Raw genomic sequence first — 22,516 nt, 5'->3', positions numbered from 1 at the left:
TAAACATAGAAAATAAGGTATATATGTTTTTAGCTGCATAAAGTTGTGATAAAGAAGAAATTCAAAGACCACAAAGTTTTTTTTAGTTAAGGTGTTGGTACAATAATACATATCGCTGTTTTTCCCGCATCGATCTGTAAATGAGCTGCTGGCTTTCCTCTATTTAACTAGAGTGTTGCATTTTTATCTGAATATGCCCTATTATCAATAATTGTGCAATATTTTCTTTTTTGCCTTTCTGATAATTGCGTTCTCAGTTGCATTGGAACTTAACTTTAAAGTAGCTCGTTATTCATTACTAAACTAGTGTATAACTCTGTATTTTACCACAGTCATGGCTGAATTTCCCCGTTGTGGGACAATAAAGGTATTTCTGATCTTACCTTAAATCCATTCAGACTGACACTGTGATGCCGTTACATACATTTAGTTCAATGAAATGGGTTCCCATGTAGTCCAGTTATGATACAAATCATTAGTCAGATCCTGTAAAGAACAAAGTATAAAAGTTTTTTTTTTTTAAAAGTTTTCAAAAACAGAATGAAACGGTGCAACAATATAATTGATAAAATATTTAGAGCATAACCGTTATGACTTTTCCAGGGGTGGCCAGGCCACAACATGAAGGTGATTCCTCCTCATTAGTCCGTTACGAAGCCACAAAACTTTGTTTTACCATTTTTGAAACCAAAAGATTTATTTAGAAGATGTTATTTTTATTTCCCGTTCTACACCAATAATGAGCTTGATGTAACTTCAAGGTGGACCAAAGCCAAAACAACGTACAAAAGGAAGCTATCTGAAGTATTAACCAAACTTTCCTGTTTAAAGTAAATTAACTGAATAGCAACACACCAAATGGCTTCCTGACTAAAATAAACAATAGAAAACTAGTTCTGAAAATAAAAGGCAGATCACCGCTACAAAACTCCTCAGCAGAACTTACAACATTGCAGCATTTCACAAAGGCTCTCCTCTACTAAAGTGTGGCAGCTGGGGATGAGCAGAGAATGAGTGATGGTTCAGTAATTATTCTCCAGCTAAGCTAAGCTGCTCCAGACTTTTTGAGTGTCACAGTTCAGAGATGGAATATATGCCACCAATATGATACGCTATGAAATGTATGCAGGTGCTACTCAAATGTATAACATTACTTAATCTCAAGACATTGCTTTTCCATTAATGAAAATTCACTCACCTCTGCATGATGAGTGCTTGAAGTTGCGCCAAACTGTAACCTTTTTCCCCCTTTAATTAATTCAGGTAAATATTATCTGACTACTTGGAGGCACTCATAGACGTTGTATGGAGGATTGAACTTTCAGCCAAAGATGGTCAGGCACTCGTTTTACATCAGAAAGTAATTTCTTCTGGCCCTTTTGGAGAGGAATGTTTTCATCCTTCATCTCTCAGTGCACATGCAACATATATAGGTTGGGTTTGACAGAATCTTAATCCCAGATTTACACTGCGTCTGGTCCCGCGAACTCCACACTAAATATTCCCCCATTATAAACATTAGCTACGCTCACATGGAAAAAAGTAATCGGATTAAACGGCCGGTCGGAATAAACATGCGTCATGTAAACAAGCCAATCGGAATATTGTGATCAGATTGAGATTATGCCTCTGCGACACATTGGAAACACAAGAGACATGGATGGGTGGAATAGTTGCTCAGACACAAAGTTCTGCAGAACCCTGCTAATGACCCATTCATTGAAACCTGGCTTTTTCCAACATATCTACAACATGTTGGACCCTGAGCACAATTGTCCACAGTGCAGTGGACCCAAATATAGTACAAATGCAATGATAAATATGGCTTTTCACATGGCAAATGTGAACATTTTTATCAAAGTCTTAATTCTCCTCAGCTTTCACTGTCGGTATGTATGTCTGTACCACTGCGTCTGGATGTTCTGGTATGTAGGTCTATGCTGTCTAGCAGTTCACTGTTTGATCTTTGCAGTAAATACTGTGCTCTCTTGGTAGTTTGAGTGAGCTGCATGTTTGTGTGTGTTTGTGTGCTCTAATCTGTGTGTGTGTGTGTGTGTGTGTGTGTGTGTGTGTGTGTGTGTGTGTGTGTGTGTGTGTGTGTGTGTGTGTGTGTGTGTGTGTATTTAGGAAAGCAAGCAGAGCTGAGGAAAAAAAAAAAAGCTTTGCAACTCGCCATGCTTAGGATGTCTGATATCAGTGGAGTGTAGTCAGAGCAGCTACAGTAATGTTTCCAAACATTCTTCCTTTGATTTGCTTTAAATATCTTTTATCTTGCACCGCCTTATAAATTTATTTTTTTATTTGCAATAAGTTTTCAGAAATTTCAAGTAGAGAGATTTTTTAGCAACCTTCATCATCATCATGATGCCCATCCTGCTGTTGCTTTTGAATTTCTTCTTATACCTCCTGCATGTGTGGGACGTTTGCCTTGCTGATGGTTATTAGGTAGCCATCGTAGAGCTACCCTAAACTCAACTTTGCTGAGGGTCTGCACTGTTCTCTGTTCTGGTTTATTTACATTATATACGTTTACCATCTGGTCAGCACACTGGTGCAGTTGGAAGCAATGTTGCCTGGCAGCAAGAAGGTCCTGGGTTCAAATCCCTGCCCGAGGTCTTTTTACATGGCGTTTGCATGTTATTCCAGAAATAAATGTAAATGTATAACAAAGATGCATTTTTAACTAAATCCAATTTCCTGGGCATGAATAGGACAGAATGTAACATGTTGTACGGCTTTGTAAATCCCAAGATGTGCAAACTTTTTAAGGGATCCAAATATAAAACTTTGGCTTTCCTCCCACAGTCCAAAAAACATCTCATTTGTTTTGAATGTGTTCCCTAAGCGTTCCCACACTGCCGCTGTCGCGTTCAGCTTTGAAACTACTTCTGTTTTTCCCCACATCCCAACTAGCGGTTCTCTGCCTAGCTACTCCTCATAGGGCTCTCGTGTTACATTCTGACGTACGCAACGAGACCATGCGCCTCGCAAGTACCTGAAGCAAGAGTTCACGCCTCCTGCGATAATGGAGATTATCAAGATCATTATAATTTATAATGCGATGAATTGATTTTGCTTATTGTGACAGGCTTGGTCTGAATGTGTGAAGGAGAAAACTTCTTCTCCAGAGCAGGGAGCATAAGAGTGAGGCCAAGACAAGCAAGGCAGATGCCCGTGTCGGACTGTCCAGGTTATCATCCAAGCCATCCTAACTAGACTAGCTGTCTGTTATGGTGGAGTAGGAGCAAGGCTTAATAGCAACTTTTGTCAGATCGTCTCCAGCTTCTGTCAGAGGATACGATTGTGCAGCAGTAGCTCTGTAAACACTGCAAACATCGGCAAGCAAGTCAACAGCCCTGGTTGAAAAAATGCCTGCTTCTTGTGATGTGAGTCTAACAATGTACTCTAACCATACAGTTTGATGGGAATCGAAGCGTTGAGAAGCCGGTTCCTGAGTTATGTTCTGTATACTCAGTTGCTACAATTTTGGTTTCAGTTTTGATTGAATCTTTTTTTTTTTTTTTTTTTTCTAAAGTGAAATTATTTTATGTCAAGCTTCTGAGACTATCACTTAACACATCCAGACATATACTTCTAAATCAGAGTTTCTAAAAGAAAATTCCATCAATATAAAAGATCTTTAATTAAGGCATCTCATTTTTTTTTGTCTGACAAAAAGGTATTTTGTTTCTTTTGAAAGCAAACATTCTTGTCATCTACTGCCAGCTCCCTCTGTGGAATGCATCTTTAAAGCTATAACGTTTTAATCTTTCTCAAAAACACTTTTTGTTATGCTGGGTAAAATGGTTCCTTCCATCCTGAAAGTAGTCAATACATTGTGTATTCAAAAAAGGAGGTGTAAAATAATCATCGTCTGTGGGAGCTGCAGGCCTGTAAAAACCCTAACCAATTTTCACCACTAATTTTGTTCCTGCTCCCACTCTCCTCTGTTCCTTTAAGTTCCGGGGATATCGACCTATCTAATGGTTGTTCCACATGCCAATCGTTCTGACGCGCTCCTGTAATGCCAGTGTCCGAGCTCTTTCTTCCCTAGTTTCCCCTCGCTACTGCGCATGCGCACTTCTAGTGTTTATCTATCCGGTTAGCTTAGCGGTTTGTCGTTAAATGTAGCTCAACTGCTCTCACCGTAGTCTTGGAACATGGCTGAGAGTCACAGGAAGTGAACCGTGTTCATGTTTATGAGAAGAAGAGAAAGAAAGATATAAGACCAGAATGGATTTGGGAGATTTTTGTCATGCGATCCCCCTGAAAAGCGAAAGAGCAAGGTAAGACAGTCAGTTATTCAAAAAGGGTCTTGGGGAAACTTCTGGAAAAATCCGACCCTAGCTTTAACACATCTATATCTTTACCAAGGCCTTGGGATTATGCTTACTGTGTACAGTATAATCTGAGGACTATAACTGAAATGTTACTGTTCTTTTGTTTTTCTTGTTTTAAATTTCACCTTGTCTCATATTGTTACAGTAAAATTAAAGCATCACACTGATTCCTATCTTTGCAATGTATGATTGGGAAACGGAAATGTCTTGAAGACCAAGACCTGACACAACTATGTGTCTCCTCTGATGTGCTCCTCCTCTGAATAGTACACAGGTATTGAGATCAAGGGTGTAGAGTTTAGGGTTCCGTGGGGCCAGGATAGGATGCAATAATATGATTGTTGTCTTTGTCTTATTTCTTTTTTCAACTTGTATTAACCCACTTTTAGGAAATGCAGATTATAATGAGTGACTCCAAGTTGGCAGATAATTATTAGCTAAATTAATCGCAAATTCTGTTAGTTTCTCCCCCAACAATTGAATACATTTCAGAAGCAAAGACTGTTACGGCTTCTCCATTACAGTCAGAATTTAGGCTGGCTGCCTATTCTGTGAGCTGTGTTTGTGGTAAATATGCAGGAGAGGGATGCTTTTTTTTTTCTTCCCGAATGGGAAAACTCAGGTATCCAATAGCAGCACAGAAATGCATCCACAGACAAAACAAAATGGCATTAAAAAGCACAAGAAACTAAGACCATATAAACTAACACACTACAAACTGTGTATTAGATTAAAAACTAATTGCCATGGGAACAAAAGATCTTGTTCAGTTCTGGTGTACAGTTTGTGAACTTTGTCTGTGGTGCTGCTGTATGCAGTTGTATATCAACTTGGGAAGCTGCTATTGCCTGTTGGTCCATTTGTTGTCGTCTATCGTTTGAACATCAGGGTCTCCCACTCATTTTTCTGTGATCTGCTGTCCAAGCTGGGGCATGAGTTTTCAGACTGATTCTGTGGCTTTGAGGAACTGGAGCCCTGTGTGACATTTATTGCTAACCCCTTCCCGGATGCGGACATCAGTGAGTTATCAGGACAGATGGCTGAGCTTTTAAATGTAGATCCTGTGGAGACAGAGGTCATAAATCTCCAAAACGGTGTCCCACTTAAATCTCAGCTACATTTCCAGCGTTTCTAGAATTTGGTAGAGCCAGACAACTACAAAAATAATGCCCTGAAATTCCTCCTTCATTTGGGTCCACATACCTGTGTGAATCTGCCTTTTTTGATATGAACCTTTTATAAGTACAAAAACAGTCGGAACAGATGAACATAGAAATGACTCCATCAAAGTAAACCTCATGGATACTCTCCTGCGTACGTCTCTCTGGTTGAATCTATGCATTGCCAGACTTCTCACTGAGGAAAAGTTAGCAACACATGCAAGTTGTACGAAGATGGTGAATTTATTAGCTCGGACCTTTGCACTGTTTGTTTTGACAAAATCAGAATTGAAAAAAAAGTTCAAATAACTCAGAAATACAGCCTCCCAATGCCGTTGAATTTTATCTGCTTACGTGAGGTTTTCACATTTTTCTTGGAAGTGTTATTGAGGAGTACGGCATGCCACTGCTATTCAGTTTGATTTCTGTTTTTTTGGGTGCATTCTCTCCAGGAATGTTCATTTTGACAATTTTAAAGTCTCTTAGTGCAACAAATACAACACTCAAATGCTTGGCAATGAAAGTTTGTATGCACAATATGTGTTATGTGTTAATGTTTTTCAGTTTATTAAAATAGGCATTTACTTGTTTTTAGAAATTTAATATATAAATATATGTTGCTCTCTGGTACTTTTTTTTAGTTAAAAGTAGCTCACAGAAGATGAAAGTTTGGAGATCCCTGCTGTATATCCTCTGGCAGAGTTTAAACAGTCATTAATAATTGACAAAACTCTAGGACAAAACTGAAAATTCTGCAGAATTGATGATAAGAGGAGCCAAAAACTGGCCAGAAGGACTGTCAAAAGGCAGACAGCCGCACCGGAGATGCTTAGGATGTTACTGGCAAATATTTGTTGTGTTCTACGTGTGAAGAGCTGTATTTCTTGGACTAAGGAGTGGGAAGCAAGACCTTGCATGCTGAGCTAAACTGGTCTAAAAGCTTGTTAGAGAAAGTTTTATGATTTGGTTAAACCAAAACTAATTTTTTTTTTATCACAGTTCGCATAGGTATGTTTGGTACAAATAAGACCCTCTATCTGCATCTGCATCCACATTTCTGTATCTTTTTTTTTTTTTTTGTAGATTTCTCCCTAATGATTGTTTTAGTGTTGTTGTTTTTAAAAATATGTCATGTAAAAAGTAAAAAAAAAAAAGTCTGAAATCCTTCTTAAGACTGTAATTTTAAGCCTGCGACCTGTACAACTCTGCAGGGATGTGTAAAGAGTGCCACTGTACGAGCAGAATTTGAGATAGCTATCATATGCCATACAGCTTGGATAATCAATGTTTAATTGGATTTTGATGGTAGAATAACAATAAATCTTGAAAGTAATTTTACATTTTGTCACAGAATCATCGGTAATTCTCGGGGGTTGGGAGGGGGGGGGGGGCAGTATACATAAAAGATTGTTGGAACATAATTTATTTTGTTAAAATGGGATCATCCATTCATCAAAGCCATTGTTGTAACCTCCTTGTATCTGTTTACAAGAGGCAAAGTGGAGTCTGAGCACTAGTATATAGAAGACCCCCTTTCCCTGGCTGTGGATGCGATAAGTGCGGAGGGATGGTAGAGGATGATTGAAGGAGTGTACAGATACAAGATAGAGGAGAAGAGGATGTGTACCTTCAGTCAATTGAAAAGCTGTCAAGGTGCAGGTGCATACAAGCTACAAGCTGAAGATAAGAAGCAACCCTTTCTCTCTAGCTGTTTTCTACTTCACCTTTCCTGCACTCCCTCTTGTTAACATCTCTCCCTTTCTCTTTTCCACCACAGCCCCGGGATTAATCAGACCAGTAATGGTAAAGTGGTCGGCTCAGGAATTCTGAGCGTCTAGCATGTCAAAAGTCAATTCCTGCCTCAGTAGATAAGACAGAACCTGTTTGCCTGACTATAAAGTTTTATATTTGGATCCCTTAAATAGTTTGCACATCTTGGGATTTACAAAGCCGTACAACATGTTACATTCTGTCCTATTCATGCCCAGCAAATTGGATTTAGTTAAAATGCATCTTTGTTATACATTTACATTTATTTCTGGAAGAACTTTATTCCTACAGAAGATCAAAAATGATATAAAACACTTGATCTAAGGTCAGAGCCTGCAAGTAATTAACGTGGCTTAATATAAGAAATGGAACAGAGGCAGCATCTTTTAGGGAAAGTGTAATCAGCCAGTTTAGGGGTTTCAGTAATGAGGTTAAGAAGGAAAATAACAGCAAAAAGCAATTATTTGTAATTCATTTTTATCCTTTATTAATTAAAAGCACAGAGAAATGATAAAAAAAAACAGGAAAAGATTTGCAGGTGAACTGTTTTATAAACAGTCTAATTCATTCAGGTGAAATTTGATTTAGCTGAAAAGTAAAAGATACGACAGAGAGCAGCGTATAGCGTCATGTTGGGAGTGAACTGATTAGCCGCTGTGTCACACTCACTGGAGTCACGCCACTGAACACAAGGTGTCACTCTAAAGAAGATAATACTATAAGACGAAAGGAATGACTGCAGAAGAAGAATTAAAAGGACGCACATTCTTTTGATATAAACACAAACATAAGAGATTTAAACTGACCTTTGCACGACCAGCAGCTCATATTCTGCAGTTTTTGTTTCCATATCACCGCTCCACTACAATGCAGCAATTTTATAAATTAAAGTTGATTCACATATTGCCTTTTGCTTCCTCACCATGAATTATTGATATTATATTAAGCAGTCCGTTGTGCACTGGACACACTTCTTATTACTAGAAATCAGCGAATGTTCCATATTGACCTTACAGCATCACAAAATTGCTGCAGATTTATGGGTTACAAATCTCTTGGTCCGTCATATTTCAAAGGGGACTATTAAATTTAGGTCTGTGACAGTGGATGCCGTTCGAATACAGTTAATTTGTAATGTTGTACATTAAAACAAACAAAAAAACAGGTTGAGATTACGTGAGTTTGTGATGTGGTGCTTCATCCTGCTGGAAGATGGTTACACTGTGGTGATAAAGGGATAGGCATGGTTATGAGGATGTGGTGTTATAAGGAGTGTTCAGTTCATACTAAGAGGTCCTGAGTGGGCCAGAATAAATATCCCCACACATTACACCACCAGGGTGGACCACTGATACAAAGCAGGACGGTTACATGCTTTCATGTTATTTACAGCAAATTGTGACCCTAGCATCTGAAAGTTGCAGATGAAATTGAGGCTCATCAGACCTGGCAACCTTTTTTTTTTTTTTTTTTTTCAATCTGTTATTGTTCAAATTTGATGAGACCTTGTGAATTGCAGCCTGTTTCCCCGTTATTAGACTGGAGTGTCTCTCTGTTTTTCTCTGCGGCTGTAGCTCTCCTGCTTCAAGGTTGGACCTGTGCTTTTAGAGATAATATTCTGCATACCTCGGTTGTAACGAGTGGTTATTTGAGCTCCTTTTGCCTTTCTATCATCTTGAATCATTCTGCCTATTCTCCTCTTACCTCTGACATCAACGAGGCATTTTCGCCCACACAGCTGCCACTAACCAGATATATTCCCCCCCTCTCCCCCCCTCAAGATAATTTTATTTCAACCTTAGACATGGACCAACAACCATAACATTTTCAAAATCACTTAAATCCCCTTTTGTCCAGCATCCCGATGCTTGCTTGGAGCTTCAGCAAGTTGCATTCGCCATGTCTAGATGCTTATGTGCACTGAGCTGCTGACATGTGATTGTCTGGTTTGTTATTTGTGTTAACAAGCAATTGAACACGTGGCTGGTGGGTGTGTACATACGTTGATGTATTCATCAGGTCATTTAATAACCAGGAAATAATTTTAATACAACACAAACATTTAAAGGGATTAAGTCCCGTACTATCACCGTTTAAAAAAAACAACAAAAAAAAAAACATATATTCATCTTCAACTAAAACGATATACGGTATATATAAAACGATATATAAGTGTTCGTCCTGATAGTGTTTACTTAATCCTCTTTGAGCCTGAAAATAATTTTGCACCGGGCGCGATCTGCAGACATAAACATTGTTTAGCCATCTGCCGGCAGTTGCGCGGAACTATCAGAAAGCAAGATGCCGACAATTGAGGTGGCTGCTGTAAGAGCCAGTAGACCGTGCTGCAGTGCTTTGCAGTGAAGCGACCGCTCAGCGTGATCCAAGACCAATCTCATCTTCAGGGTTAGATTAACTTAGCCTCTGTCTTGTCACACCTCCGCTGAGCATTGCTGACTCACTCAGTTCCATTGGGTCTGCTTGTTTGCTCTTTGCGCCAATGCTCGATATTGTACTCCCTGTACCTCCAGGATGAAATGGTTATATTAGTTTGTGGCGATGGGGTGCTAAGCGGAGAAGAAGTGCACTGGTCCAATAGGAGACATGCCAATGTAGAAAATACAGTTTCCTTCTTCTGCTTCCTCGTGTACCATTTATTTAGCCGCAATATGAGCTAATTGCTGCTTTGGCAGAAGATTGGTTCTTTATAGAGCCTGAGTGGTGTGAATGATAAAGAGAGACAAAAATCTAAAATCAAAGAATTGTGTATTTATTTTAAATGCACAGTCGTATAACAAAAAGCTACTTCCTGTTTAGGTTAACAGTACAAACAATACAAAAATAAAGACAATTCAAAGCTAAAGCTTTCGATGCAATGGAAATTAACACAAATGATTAAAGGCTAACATAAAGGAAACATTACCAATGAGTCGATGGTATTTTAGTTCGGATAATGAAGGAGTTAAACCAGTATTTTAGTCACTCTGGGCACCAATCTGCGTGTAGTCAGCCACAGCAGGAGCCAAACAACCGGAGGTATCACTCTGCCAGAGGATTTATTTCTGCCACGAAGCACTCTTGGCCAATCAGGAGAGGGATTATTTGTTATTATTTTTTAGGGATTGACGTTCGTTACACTCACTTCATTCATTCCTACCTTTGGATCACTGAAGTAGCCCAATAATCTATTTTATTCATTCAAAAACACACACTGAAGGGTTTCATTGCATGCAAGACCTGGTGGCTAAGCAATGATGAGTTTATTGATCAGAGAATGATCAGAGCTTTGAGTTTCTAAACAGAATTTTTATTTATTTGGAATTTATGAAAAAATTAACTTATTTGCTAAAGAGAAGATAAAGGTATGTCAAATAATTCACTTTAAACCCTAGAATCTATGATGTTGTGGCCATGAATTAGTGCACTTACAAACTAGACGTTGGATGTGTCCCATTTCAGGGGCTGCATTGGTCAGATGTTGACAAATGTTGATCCGCTGGATGTGGCTTTAAAAAACACAAGACTTAGAATGTGCCTTGGAGGAAGGGCCTCCATCTCCTAAAAAACAGCAGCGCACCAAATACAGGTTGTTCAAGTGTGAGCCTCCAGAATTGACAAAGACTTCTGGATGGATGTCGAAACATCAGAAAGAACTGAACGACAGTCTGGTTGCCTCCGATTGAAATCCAACTGGATTTTAACACTAGTTCAGGTTAAGTCGTAATTGGAGCAGTTAGGTTGTGATCTTTTTATATTTTGGTCCTCTTTTTATCCTATTTTCATTGTATTTCTTGGTTTTATGGCTGTCTTCTGATTTGACTTAGTTTTTACCTTTAAGTGAAGCACTTTAGTCAACACTGAGTTGCTGTTAAATGTGCTAAATAAGTAAAATTGACATTGACCTTGACAAACAATAGATCACTGAAGCCTTGATTACAGTTCAAGCCACATTTATTGGCATCCCTGGTCAGAATGGGTAAACAAAAATAAAAAAACTTCAGCTAAATGTATCTTTTATTTCCACAGCATAATCTCACTATGAAAAGTGTGGAAAAATCCATCATAGTTTTGTTTTTAGTGGGTGTTAAATCCCAAATCTGCAAATAATTGCTTTTGACAGATCCACAGGTTCTGAGATTAGAAACAACCTATAACAATAATAATAATAAAAAAAAAATCATCAGCATATTCTTATAGAATCATTTTAGATTTCATTTAAGTACATTTATATAATTGAGGAAAAAAGAAAGTTTGTCCTGTGAAACCCTTCTCTGTTAATTTGGCCGTAGATTTTGGATTACAGTCCTGCTGATGGATCCGATGATTGCCCCTTTTCACTTTTTAGGTGGAATCTAGCTTGAACTTGTTTAAAACGTTTTGGTAGCTTAAACAGTTCATGACACCATGGACCTCCTGAAGGAGAAACCGGCCCACAGCATCAAAGATCCCAAACTCAAGGTGTGTTTCCACATATTCATACCTTGTCTCATGCCAAACTGAACTGGAGTGTCAGTAGCTCATCTGACCAAAGCACAATTTTCCGCCGGTTGTCATGGAGACTCGGTGACCCGAAGGTGGCAGTCTTTGCTGCAGCTCTCTAACTGAGCCTTTGAGATGTTTCTACCTCCCTTACCATCCAGCTCACTCTGTGTGCTGAGAAAATAAACGCAGATCCTGGGCCTGCAGCTATCAGAAATGGGCCTGGGAAAGTGGTGGATTGCTAGTTAGAAGATGTTTGGGGTGCAAATAACTGTCCCACCAGTGATTTGGTTCAAAAATAGTTATCTCCTTACATGCCAATTTTGTTCATGGAAAAAAAATGTCTTAAGTTAAGCTTGGATATTTTTATAATCACTCTTTTAGTGTAAGATTGTGCAACTGCTTTTTTCCACGCTTTTACTAGAGTTGGCAATAAATTTGGCCGACACTATAGTTGACATGGGGAAACTGGCAATTATTTACCTTGAAACTTGTTTAAATTATATAAATAAACTGCCGATGTTCACAACACTACAGGCTGTATAACCCATGGCGACTCACACAATTTTTTTAGCTGATTGTACCCTTTGTTCCACAGTCTGGTTACAATAAAAAGATAAAATATTCATCTAGAGGCCATAATTTGTAGCTAGACATTTTTTCCTGCGTGTAAGTAAGAAAATTATATTTGGTGTTTGTCTTTTGTGGGGGCTAATTCTGTGAGATGTTAATATGATTTTCTAATTACTTGGCTAAAACACAGTGCCGATTCCTGTCCTCTGTAGTTGACAGACATGAAATGATGTGTGTGTGTGTGGGGAGAAAAAACGCGCTTTATGTGTTTAGCCAGAGCCATTAAGGAACGCACAAAAACATCACTCTTCATTCGTGGCTTGACTCAAACGGCGATAAAAGCATCTTCCTTATCGGTCTTGTAGCCTTGCCAGATGCCTTTGTAGTTGGCCGGCTGTTTTTTTTCCGTGTCTTCTCTATTCTGCAGCTCTTCTGCATTCATTTGGCTCCGTCTCTTTGTCTTTGTTGCGCCGTGCGGTCCACGAGTCTGAGGCCTCTCTGTTCCGCCCACTCCTGTTTTCTCCATCGGAGATTAAATATAAAGGACAGCGCCATTAATTAGGCGGCTAATCTCGCTGTTTATGTTTTTTGTCATATTTGCTGCTTGCAGATGCGCGGAGAGCTCCCCCGAATAATGAACGCTTCCTTGAGCTTTAAAACATTTAACGACAACGGCTCTGTTGCGTGGCTCCGCGGGCTGCCAGGGACGGCGTTTTGCTTCATTCCAGCAGGAAAGAAGAAGCCCTCGCCACAGCCAGCTCGCATTTTATTATATATTTCTGCAAGCGCTTCGGTTAATACTGTTGATTTAAAGCCTCACCTTCAATTTGGTGTAGCATGTGGACCGAGCTTTACCTTTTTTTTGCCGTGGCTGAACCAATTTTCTGCTTCAAGCGCCTTTAATAAACCTCGTCGCACTATCAGGAGGCTTCAGCTTCCCTGATGAAGGCCATTTATTTCAAATTAAAGGAGAGTTCCTTATCTTCTGTGGACTCAAATAGAGGGGGGGGGAGATAAAGACGGCGTACTTTGGTGTCGCACTGTCTGTGTAGTTAATGCGGCGACCAGGAAGGAAGAGGCGAGGAGGGGAATCGGAAAGCAAAAGAGACCCGGGTTGGAGGGAAGACAAAAAAAGTAGAGGAAGGCAGATTAAACGGGCGACATGAAGGAGCGGGGTTTGTGTGGAGGAACGGAGAAATCTGATAGGCTGTCATCTTTTTTTTTTTTTTTTAAAACAATTATCCGAGGGAACGCCATCAGATCCTTTGTTCTCGCGTTCGCCGTCGTTTCATCTCGATTTGTTTTTCTGTTTCTCTCATCGCTTAGGTGTATTTTTCTCTTTAACCTTCGCCACGCGGGCCCAGATAAACTCCATTATTGCCTGCGCGATGCTTCTACAGACGCTAACGTCTGCGTGGATATGGATACGCGGTAATTGAAATGACTGAGGTCAGCTCTCCTCCACAGTCAAAAGCAAAATGAGCCTTTAATTTAGCTTTCAACTAAAAAAAAAAAAAAAAAAAAAACGTGCTGTTAAACGCTCCTTACAGAGCACAGGTGTATGCGCGGGGACGGCGAGTAAAAAAAATTAACACGCTGCAAAGTGTGCGTGCTTTGGTGTTTAAAGTGTAACGGTGTGTGCTGGCGGCGGCGTCGGTGCACGTGCCTCCCTGTACCTGTGTGGGCGTACATAACTCGCTTGTCTCTACTTCAATCAGTCAGAATCTATTACAGCAAGATGTCGAGGCAGCAAGCCTGTCATCCCTAACGCTCACAGAGATAGACAGCCAAAGAAAAAATTAGAATACAGCCCACATATCAAATTAAGCCCAGCTAATTCAATCTCTCAGAGCTCACTTTTCTGCTGTATTTGATCAGAATGAGCCTACCCACTCAATTAAGTGTGATTTACTGCTAATTGTGTGATTTACAGTGAAGCACGTACCATCCACCCCACTCGTCGTTAAGCAGGTTCCCATCGGTGGCGATGTGACTTGTTTTTCATCTTTGTCTTTTATTATCTTTTTTTTTTTTTTTTTATTCAAACACTTCAATTTTCCACACATTCTTTTTTTGTATCATGAAAAGAATAATCACACTAGAAGAAGTCAGACTGAACCTGCTTTGAAAACTTTAAATATAAAGCAACTGTTGTCTCACTGACTGCGGGTTTTCGCTTAGAAACAAATCCTAAACGTGATTTACAGTTCGAACTAAATCCTTTTATCGTTTTTTTTTTTTTTTGTTTTTGTGAAAAACAAATGCTAAGTACCTTAAACTTTCTAATATAAAGCACTTTTATAACATCTTTGGGTGGTGTCCATTCTTTGGGAACATTAAGCCATCCTCCAATTATGCTCAAGTACTGGGTATATATTACCATATATTATACATCACCATGTCATTCTCGTGGTGATGAATGATTACAAGGAGTGTAGTGATTAAATCAGCTGACAAGATCAGGATAAAAAACAATGGTACGCAAAAAAAGAGACAAGACAATGTTTTTGGGAAAACTAGAAAAAGATCTTTTATTTTCTCAATCAAAGGTTTTGCACTTTTCAAATTGTGGATTTCTAATCAGTGTAGAATAACCCAGTCCAGCACTGATTAGTTCAGCTACTGTGGTTCCATACCCCTCTATTAATGCAGTGGTTATCAAATAGGGTATTGCCTTTTTTGTCCAGAAAATACAGCCCAGATGTTCCAGCTAAAAAGACCCCTGGAGACCTTCTAGATGCTGCTAAACGTGACAACAGCACCATCTGCTGTTTGGTCTGTACCTGCAATCAGTGGTGTGAGCAGCAAGAGGTTCTCTTTAATCCTCCGAGCAACGGCTTCACTGCATTGACATAACACAGCTACGAATGTCTCTGGACGAATAATATTAATAAACTCTTAAAAGGGTATAAAACTTACTGTAATTGTAGTTTGTCTCCAATATCAAGGGCTCAATATTATTTTCACCATATTTTCAGCTCGTCTATTTTAGGTCTCCGCGCTTAGCTAGAAGTAACGTGCCGCTTTTCCAGAGGGAGAACGTGTTGTGTTTAGCTTCACCTTCTGTTGTGACTGCAGGGATGTCAGGCTGGAAAGCTTTTATCATGCTGTTATCATTATGTAGTTAATACAATGTGGCAATGTTGAAAAATTCCAGTTGTTAGAAACAAAAATGTTTTTAACGTGTAAAAGGGATTGTGTGTAGTCCTCAGACCCATGGCTCCAATGCGTTAGGAGGGAAAACAATACAAATTGACGTTTCTTACCCATTTTTTTGGGATGGGGGACCTGATTTTTTTTTTTTTTTTTTCATTCGTCAAAACAGAAGACATTTGAGAACCACTGTCCTAGTGCTACAGAAGCATTGAACGTTTCTTCCTTTTTGGGTTTTTCGCAAATACAATAAAGGTTCTCACATAACCACAAACCCTTTCCTGGTCTTTGTAAACAGTTTGTTTCAAAAGAAGCGGCAAGTATTTCTGGAAAACCTTGAATTTTCAGCACATTTAAACATGCCTGTGCAAATTCTCAGTTATCCGGGTCAACGCAAAACAGCGAACCGGCTTAAATCGGAGGCAACCGGACTTTCGTCCAGTTCTTTCTGAAAACGTTTTGACACCTGTCCAGGAGTGTTAGTCAGATTTGACTGTCGCCAGAAAAACAGCCACATTTAAAGACAGCGTTGAAGAGAGGACGATTCTAGTTTTGGATACTCTGAAACAATACATTTTAAAGTAATATCTAATAGCGATGAGTCACGTTAACACGTAGGAATGATGTCTTGTGTCAGTCAAGAGCTGAGGGAGTCTGAGTATTCTTGGAAGCGCTGGGAACGTCTGCTGCTATGACTGCACCCTCTGACTGCTGAAAATCCGACAGAGAGACCATCAAGTCCGCAGTTTATTCCTGCAGCTTTGCTGTTTTAAGATGTAGCAGTCAGTCACATACCGGTACGGGGGAGAAAATGCAGTTTTTTAGTCTCTGTCTAAACATAAATCCATCTCTCTGTGTTTTTTTGTCTCTATTCTTTTTGCAGGACCCGTAACACAGCTCCCGTGTGTCCTGGCCTGCAGGCTCAGATTTTATCCTGCTACAAGGACAACAAAGACCAGACCTTAAAGTGCTCAGACTTGGCTAGAGAATACATGCAGTGTATAAATGCTGCAAAGAAGGTGAGATTTTTCTACTTCTAAATCTGGAATGGGCACGATTTGGAATATCCCGCTGGAGTTTGTCAGGAAGCCTGTTTCTGCAGAGTGTGTGTCAGTGTAGTTTGGCTTTAATCAAATTGCAATTTCTCTCTGTTTTAGTTTAGGCTTTTAACTACTGCTTCATTTGTGTTGGCGATATCTCCCACACAAACAAAAGTCATTCATTTATTTCTCTGTCAATAAATTCAAAGAAATGCGACAGCAAGAACGTACATTTTTCCTGTGGCACCCTAATGAACCATAAACTTTTAGGGAACTTTGTGTTTTTTTAATAATTTTATTGCAGCACACAGTTAGCTGTGTGTTTTCCAACAATATTCCTGAGAAGGTAAGGACCGCGAGCGATAATAATAGCTGTCAGAGTGTGTGGATGAGAAATGCGATTGATAACAGATTGCAGAGTGAATATCAGATGTAACAATACAAAATAAAAGTTCCTCCGCGCACTTCATGCTGTTTTCCTCTAAAAGTCCCGAAAATGACAACTTTTCAGAATGACAGGGTTGCTTTAATATAAGTTCACCTTGTCACTAGAGAGCTAATTTTGGGAAAACTTGGGGGAAACACAGGGAAGCAGAGTGAGGGAAAACAAAAAATAAAACCCAGACAGTGTTATACAGTGTTTTTGATCAATTCTGAATATGATCTGAAGAGCATTAGGGTGGCTCTGAATATGGGAGCTATGGGACTGAAGCAAATGCAATGATAGTTCCAGCAATAACATCTTGAGTTTCTTCATTTGAACTGTATAAAGGTATGAAATCAGATTGCTTGCGCTCTATGTCATGTGAGTACAAATGGGAGTATATATTAAGAATGCCCGATTATGTGCCTTGTTTTTTCATACTTTGGCCTACTTAATCTTTTAAAGTTCTAAAACTGCATTAAGAAACGTAATTTCTCTTTTAGAGACTAGACGGTGTTTGAGATGTTCGAAAGGACCAAAAAAAGTGTTGCTTTTTGCCACGATATTTCAGCTTTAAATACTTTATTTTTGTATATATTACAAATTGTCCTTTGAAAAAGTATACACACCCCTCTGGCATATTGTCACATTACCACACAAATCCCAGAGTATATTATTAGGTAATGTGTGATATACCTACACAAAGTACCGTATTTTCCGGACTATAAGTCACAGTTTTTTTTATAGTTTGGCCGGGGGTGCGACTTATACTCTGGAGCGACTTATGTGTGAAATTATTACACATTTTTACCAGTATATCACTACACCTGTTATTTTTACACCAAACCGCAGGAGGGCGCTCTAGGCCTGTGTTGAATCAGACGTAAGCGACGTAGAAGCGGAAGTACCGCATCTTCTACTTCTGGAGTTAACGGAGTTATTTGAAAGTGACACCGAGGATGAAGATTTCACTGGATTTTAGTTATTTGCAGTGACACTGGCGCTCTGGTTAACTTCTTCGCATGTTATTTATGCTATAGTTATCTGAATAGCTTTTAATATGTTATGTTAACATACCAGGCACGTTCTCAGTTGTGTCATGTAGCGTAAGCTAAGCGTACAATTATTCAGCCTGTTGTTGCCTCCGATCTATTTTTATTTAAAATTGCCTTTCAACATGACATGTCTGTTCTTGATGTTGTATATTATTAAATAAATTTCCCCCAAAAATGCGACTTATACTCCAGTGCGACTTATATATGTTTTTTCCTTCTTTATTATGCATTTTATGGCTGGTGCGACTTGTACTCCGGAGCGACTTATAGTCCGGAAAATACGGTAGTACAAAATTCTTAAATTGATCAGAGAGAAAAATGTTAAGCAACAAGTTGACAGGTGTGGACTCAGACTGGGCCGGTCTACCGTGTGAAGACGCTGTGAAACGGTTCCATTGTGGCTCTGGTCGGATGTTTTGGCCAGCTTCCCTATTCCTGCTGAACAAAAGTAGCAGACACAACCATGTTTCACCATCGGGATAGGGGATTTGGCATGTTGTAGAGTTAGATTTCCTCCATCCATGGCGTTTTGCATGGAGACCGAATAGTTCACTCTTTGTCTCATCTGAGAGGTGAAGCTCCTCCCACACGTTTGCTGTGTTAAACAAGTTACCAACATTGTTTATATTGACTAACTCCTTTTGATTCTTCCATTCACTTTTTCAATCAAGGTGCTCTACAGATAAACGCTCCACATACTTGTCCATTAGAACTTCCTTTTTTCAACTTTTTCTTTTAGTCAGCTTATAAGCAATTTCTTTACAGCATCAATTTATACCAAATAAGATTATCAAGCTATAAATGCTCTTCCTACCAGCAATGCCTTTTTTTTGCATTTGGCCTGAAAGGCCGTTTGAACCGCTGCTTTACTCTTCATCGGCAAAGATAAATGAAGTTTGCGCCCAACTGCAGTAGATTAAAATTCACAGAAAGGGAAAATGAGAGGAGAGGGATGAGAAGCTGTCTTTCAGCCTCTCTGTCTGGTATCCTGCACTTCTAAGGTTTGTGCTGTAAAGGCATCTGAAGCTATAGCTGCTTATCATGTTAGATAACGAGAAGTGAAAAAAAAAGAAACTCCCACAGTTGATCACTGAGAATGTGGATATGTGTGTGTTTGTTGTGTGAGAATGGCTTGATTCATTGCGGCGTGCTTTACTCTGCACAGCGAGGACTTTCATCTTGATTGGCCCCGGAGGCACGTCGCTAACTTTTACTCTGTCGGTGTGAAACTTTGTAAACTTTTCCAAAGCTGTTGCTGTGAGTTTGGCTCACATTGACAACTTTTCCTCCTGTCTAGAATCAGATTCTAGAGTTAGGCTGCACGATATTAGAAAAACAGGCGACATGCGACAATATTGGTGATTGTTTGGCTTGATATAAAACATAGATAATCTAAATAATATATAAATTATTTTCACCTCAACAACTTTTTTCAAAGTCTTTTGGTCTGCTGTCCTGGAAATCTAGTTGTAATTTCTTACTTTGTCACCTTGCATCCTATTTTCCTTTTAAAACACCTTTCACTATTAAACAGATACCACTTCATATAGGTTATTGTAAGCATACAGAGTCTGCATGCCTACATTTTAAATGAGCTAACATTTATTGGCGTCCAGGCAGTTGTGTATGATATGCATATAGGCGTACAGTGATATTGTAATAAGGGTTATCTTGCGATATGTTGCTCAGCGCTATTCTAACAATTGCTGATTCCCACACAGGTTAAGACAAGTAATCAAGTAGGGAAAAAAAGCAGTGGACTCACATTTAGTGCAATGGGAAGACATTTAGATACAGCAGAAGTAAATGTCCTTGTATGGAGACATTTAAACTGATGAATCTTCAATTTTGTCTTATTTAAATTGTTGATGCCAAAAGGTTATTTTTGTTTTTTAGAAATATGGATATTACACCTATCAGCCTTCACATTTTTTGGCACGTGTTTTATGTATCTTTATCACGTATTGCCCGTGATAAAGATACATAAAAAGGTTTAACAAAAGTTAATTTTTATTGCAATAGCATGATCCCAAGCTTTAATTTTCATGTATGTATTCAGATTCAGTTATGAATAATTTTTTGCAGAGCATGAGGTAAGTTTTTATTTATAAGCCATAAATTACTGTTTCCCTGGGGAAAAATATGTAATAGACAGAGGTCTGTATCTCTTAGCCGCTGTTTGAACGTGGAAACACAAGAGAACATGGAATTAAAGTAAGGCCGGTGTGTGGTAACGTTTAGATGTCAGATTATGACAAAGAAAATAGCTACTCACCTGAAATAGCCGGCTCCGCTACAGCGTCCAAGGCTTGATTTTTGGGAACTGCAGCAAATTTCAGTGTCATATCATGCTATTGCACAAAAATAAGAGTTTATTTTGTAGATTTTTAACAAGGGGGCCTGACATTTTTTAAAGTGCTGTAATAGATGTATCTGTAATACAGATGTTTGATCTTTATAAAAATTTATATCAGCAAAACATTTTCCCAGCTGGAAAATTAAATGCGATAGCCATCGGCTCTCATGCTCAGTGTTTATTATTACAACACGATTGGCTGTGCATCGACTGTGCACCGTGTCAGGCCTCCCTGCTTCCTCTGACTTTAGAAAACTTTGGAAAGTCGTGGTATACTGGAATGTAGATGAACCTTAAAATAATGCTGCAGGACTTTAAAAGACATCTAGTTCCTGGTGTCATTGTATGTTTTCAATGGGTTTTCAGTATAACGGTCCCTAAGATCACAAAAGTATTTCTGCCATTAAAAACACATTTTCTGGCATCAACATAATATGAAAAATTGGTTTTCTCTGCTTTGTTTCTGTGAAAATTGTCACTTCGTGGCTCATGTATAATGGTGGCTATTAATCAGATATTAAAGAAACGTCCTCAGTAACACCCTTACAGAAAACTGCTGAACACACACGCATCAAAGCCAGTCTGGCTGAATGGTTGGGCAGATGGTCAGCCTATAGATCATCAGCAGTGAAACAGTGCCCATGGGAGTTTTAACCTGCTACTCTTAACTTCCTGTAACAGTCAGCAGTGCTCTATACCAGTGATGCAGTGTAAGAAATATATATATATACAAAAAAGCGTTCCCAAGTAGCCTGGAAAAGTTTGGCATTAGCTTTTATCATTTTATCAGCTAGGAAGAGATAAAATTCTGTGTGGAAAAAGTGTTCTGTCTACCCTTTTTTCTGTACACCAAGCCCATAACCCACATAGTGGACCTTACATTGGTTTTAGAAGGCTGTGGTCTTCAACCTTTGAACAGCTGATGAACAGCCTAATTCGGTTTAAATTGTTGTTTTCGAAAACATTGCTCAAAATTTTTCGTCTCTTGCTGCCATTTCTTCTTTATGCATAGTGAAGCTCTACTACACTGGACCTTAAGATCCAGTTGTGCAAAATGCTGCTTCTTTCATCGGGAAATGATGAAAAAAATCAAATACTTTAAGAAAGAAATACAAGGATACAATGAATTGAAAACTGTTGTCACTACTGCAATCAAAAGCTAACAAACTGAGGCACATGTACATTAATCAATATTCTGCAGCATTTAACAGTCCATATCATTTTGTAGCACCTGTTTTTGCATCCAGGCTTGATTTTTTTTTTTTTAACTTCCATTTTAGTTTTAAATAGCCACACCATAAAATGTCATCTCAAAGCACTTCAAATACATCCAGACTTTCCCGTATTTTTCTTTACATATAAAGCTGTGCGTAGTCATGGGTTGTTGTTGATGGCTTTGCGAATATTAAAAATGACATTAAACGGGCATGTAATAGCATTAAATTAGATTTAGTCATTTCTGCAGAAACCTGGTTTGTAGTGTTCTTTACAGGATCAAACAAGAACTATCTTTCTTTATCTCAATTATTGTCAAAGCCATGTAAGTAAGCAGATAAAAAAAACAAAAACAAATGTGAGCTTTTCATCTCTAATGTTGTTTCTTTTTTTTTTAAATGGGGGGGAAAGCGAACTTAACTGGAAGACAAATGGATCCTGTTCCTGGTTTGTCATTCCAAGGAATCGACTGTGATGTGTTTTGATCAGTGTCACAGCGGGTCAGTGGACAGGCCTCATATCACAGATGTCTCCCTGCTGGGTTAACGCAACCGTCCCCCCGCGCACGTGCGCGCGTCTGAGTCTGCTTAAATACGTGTGAGTTTGATGAAAAACGAGGGGAGGGTCCCACGGAGCCTGCGGAGTGGAAGCAAATAACCTCCAGTCATTATCCGCCGGGAAGCCGGGCTCGACATGTTCACCTCCACACGCTATACGCACACACTGCCCAGACACTCGGCGGGGTTCTGGAGTCATTTATCTCCACTCTCGGAGGTGAACGTATTCGCAAAACGAGCAGAACTTCGACAGCCTCAGCGGGATTCTTAAGTTATTAAGTGTCAGTCGTTGAGACCGCCTGGTTGTAATCAGCTGCAGAGATTTGGCTTACAGCGGAGCAAAAAAGAGGCAGAGAAGAAGAGATTCTGACAGTGGGCAGGGTAAAATCATCAG

General features: G+C 39.2%; 1 protein-coding gene across 2 annotated transcripts in view; it reads left to right on the top strand.

Annotated features, from left to right (window-relative positions):
• LOC105925874 (MICOS complex subunit mic25a) overlaps positions 1 to 22,516 on the top strand; it is a 104,500-nt gene that overhangs the window by 51,529 nt on the left and 30,455 nt on the right. For both annotated transcript variants that reach the window (XM_036125261.1, XM_021316111.2), the window contains one exon: positions 16,359 to 16,494. In XM_036125261.1, coding sequence (XP_035981154.1) covers positions 16,359 to 16,494 — 136 coding nt within the window. The remainder of the gene's footprint in view (positions 1 to 16,358; positions 16,495 to 22,516) is intronic.

This window comes from Fundulus heteroclitus, chromosome 1, assembly GCF_011125445.2.
Source record: "Fundulus heteroclitus isolate FHET01 chromosome 1, MU-UCD_Fhet_4.1, whole genome shotgun sequence".
Lineage (NCBI taxonomy): Eukaryota > Metazoa > Chordata > Actinopteri > Cyprinodontiformes > Fundulidae > Fundulus > Fundulus heteroclitus.
This window is presented reverse-complemented; position numbering and strand designations above follow the sequence as displayed.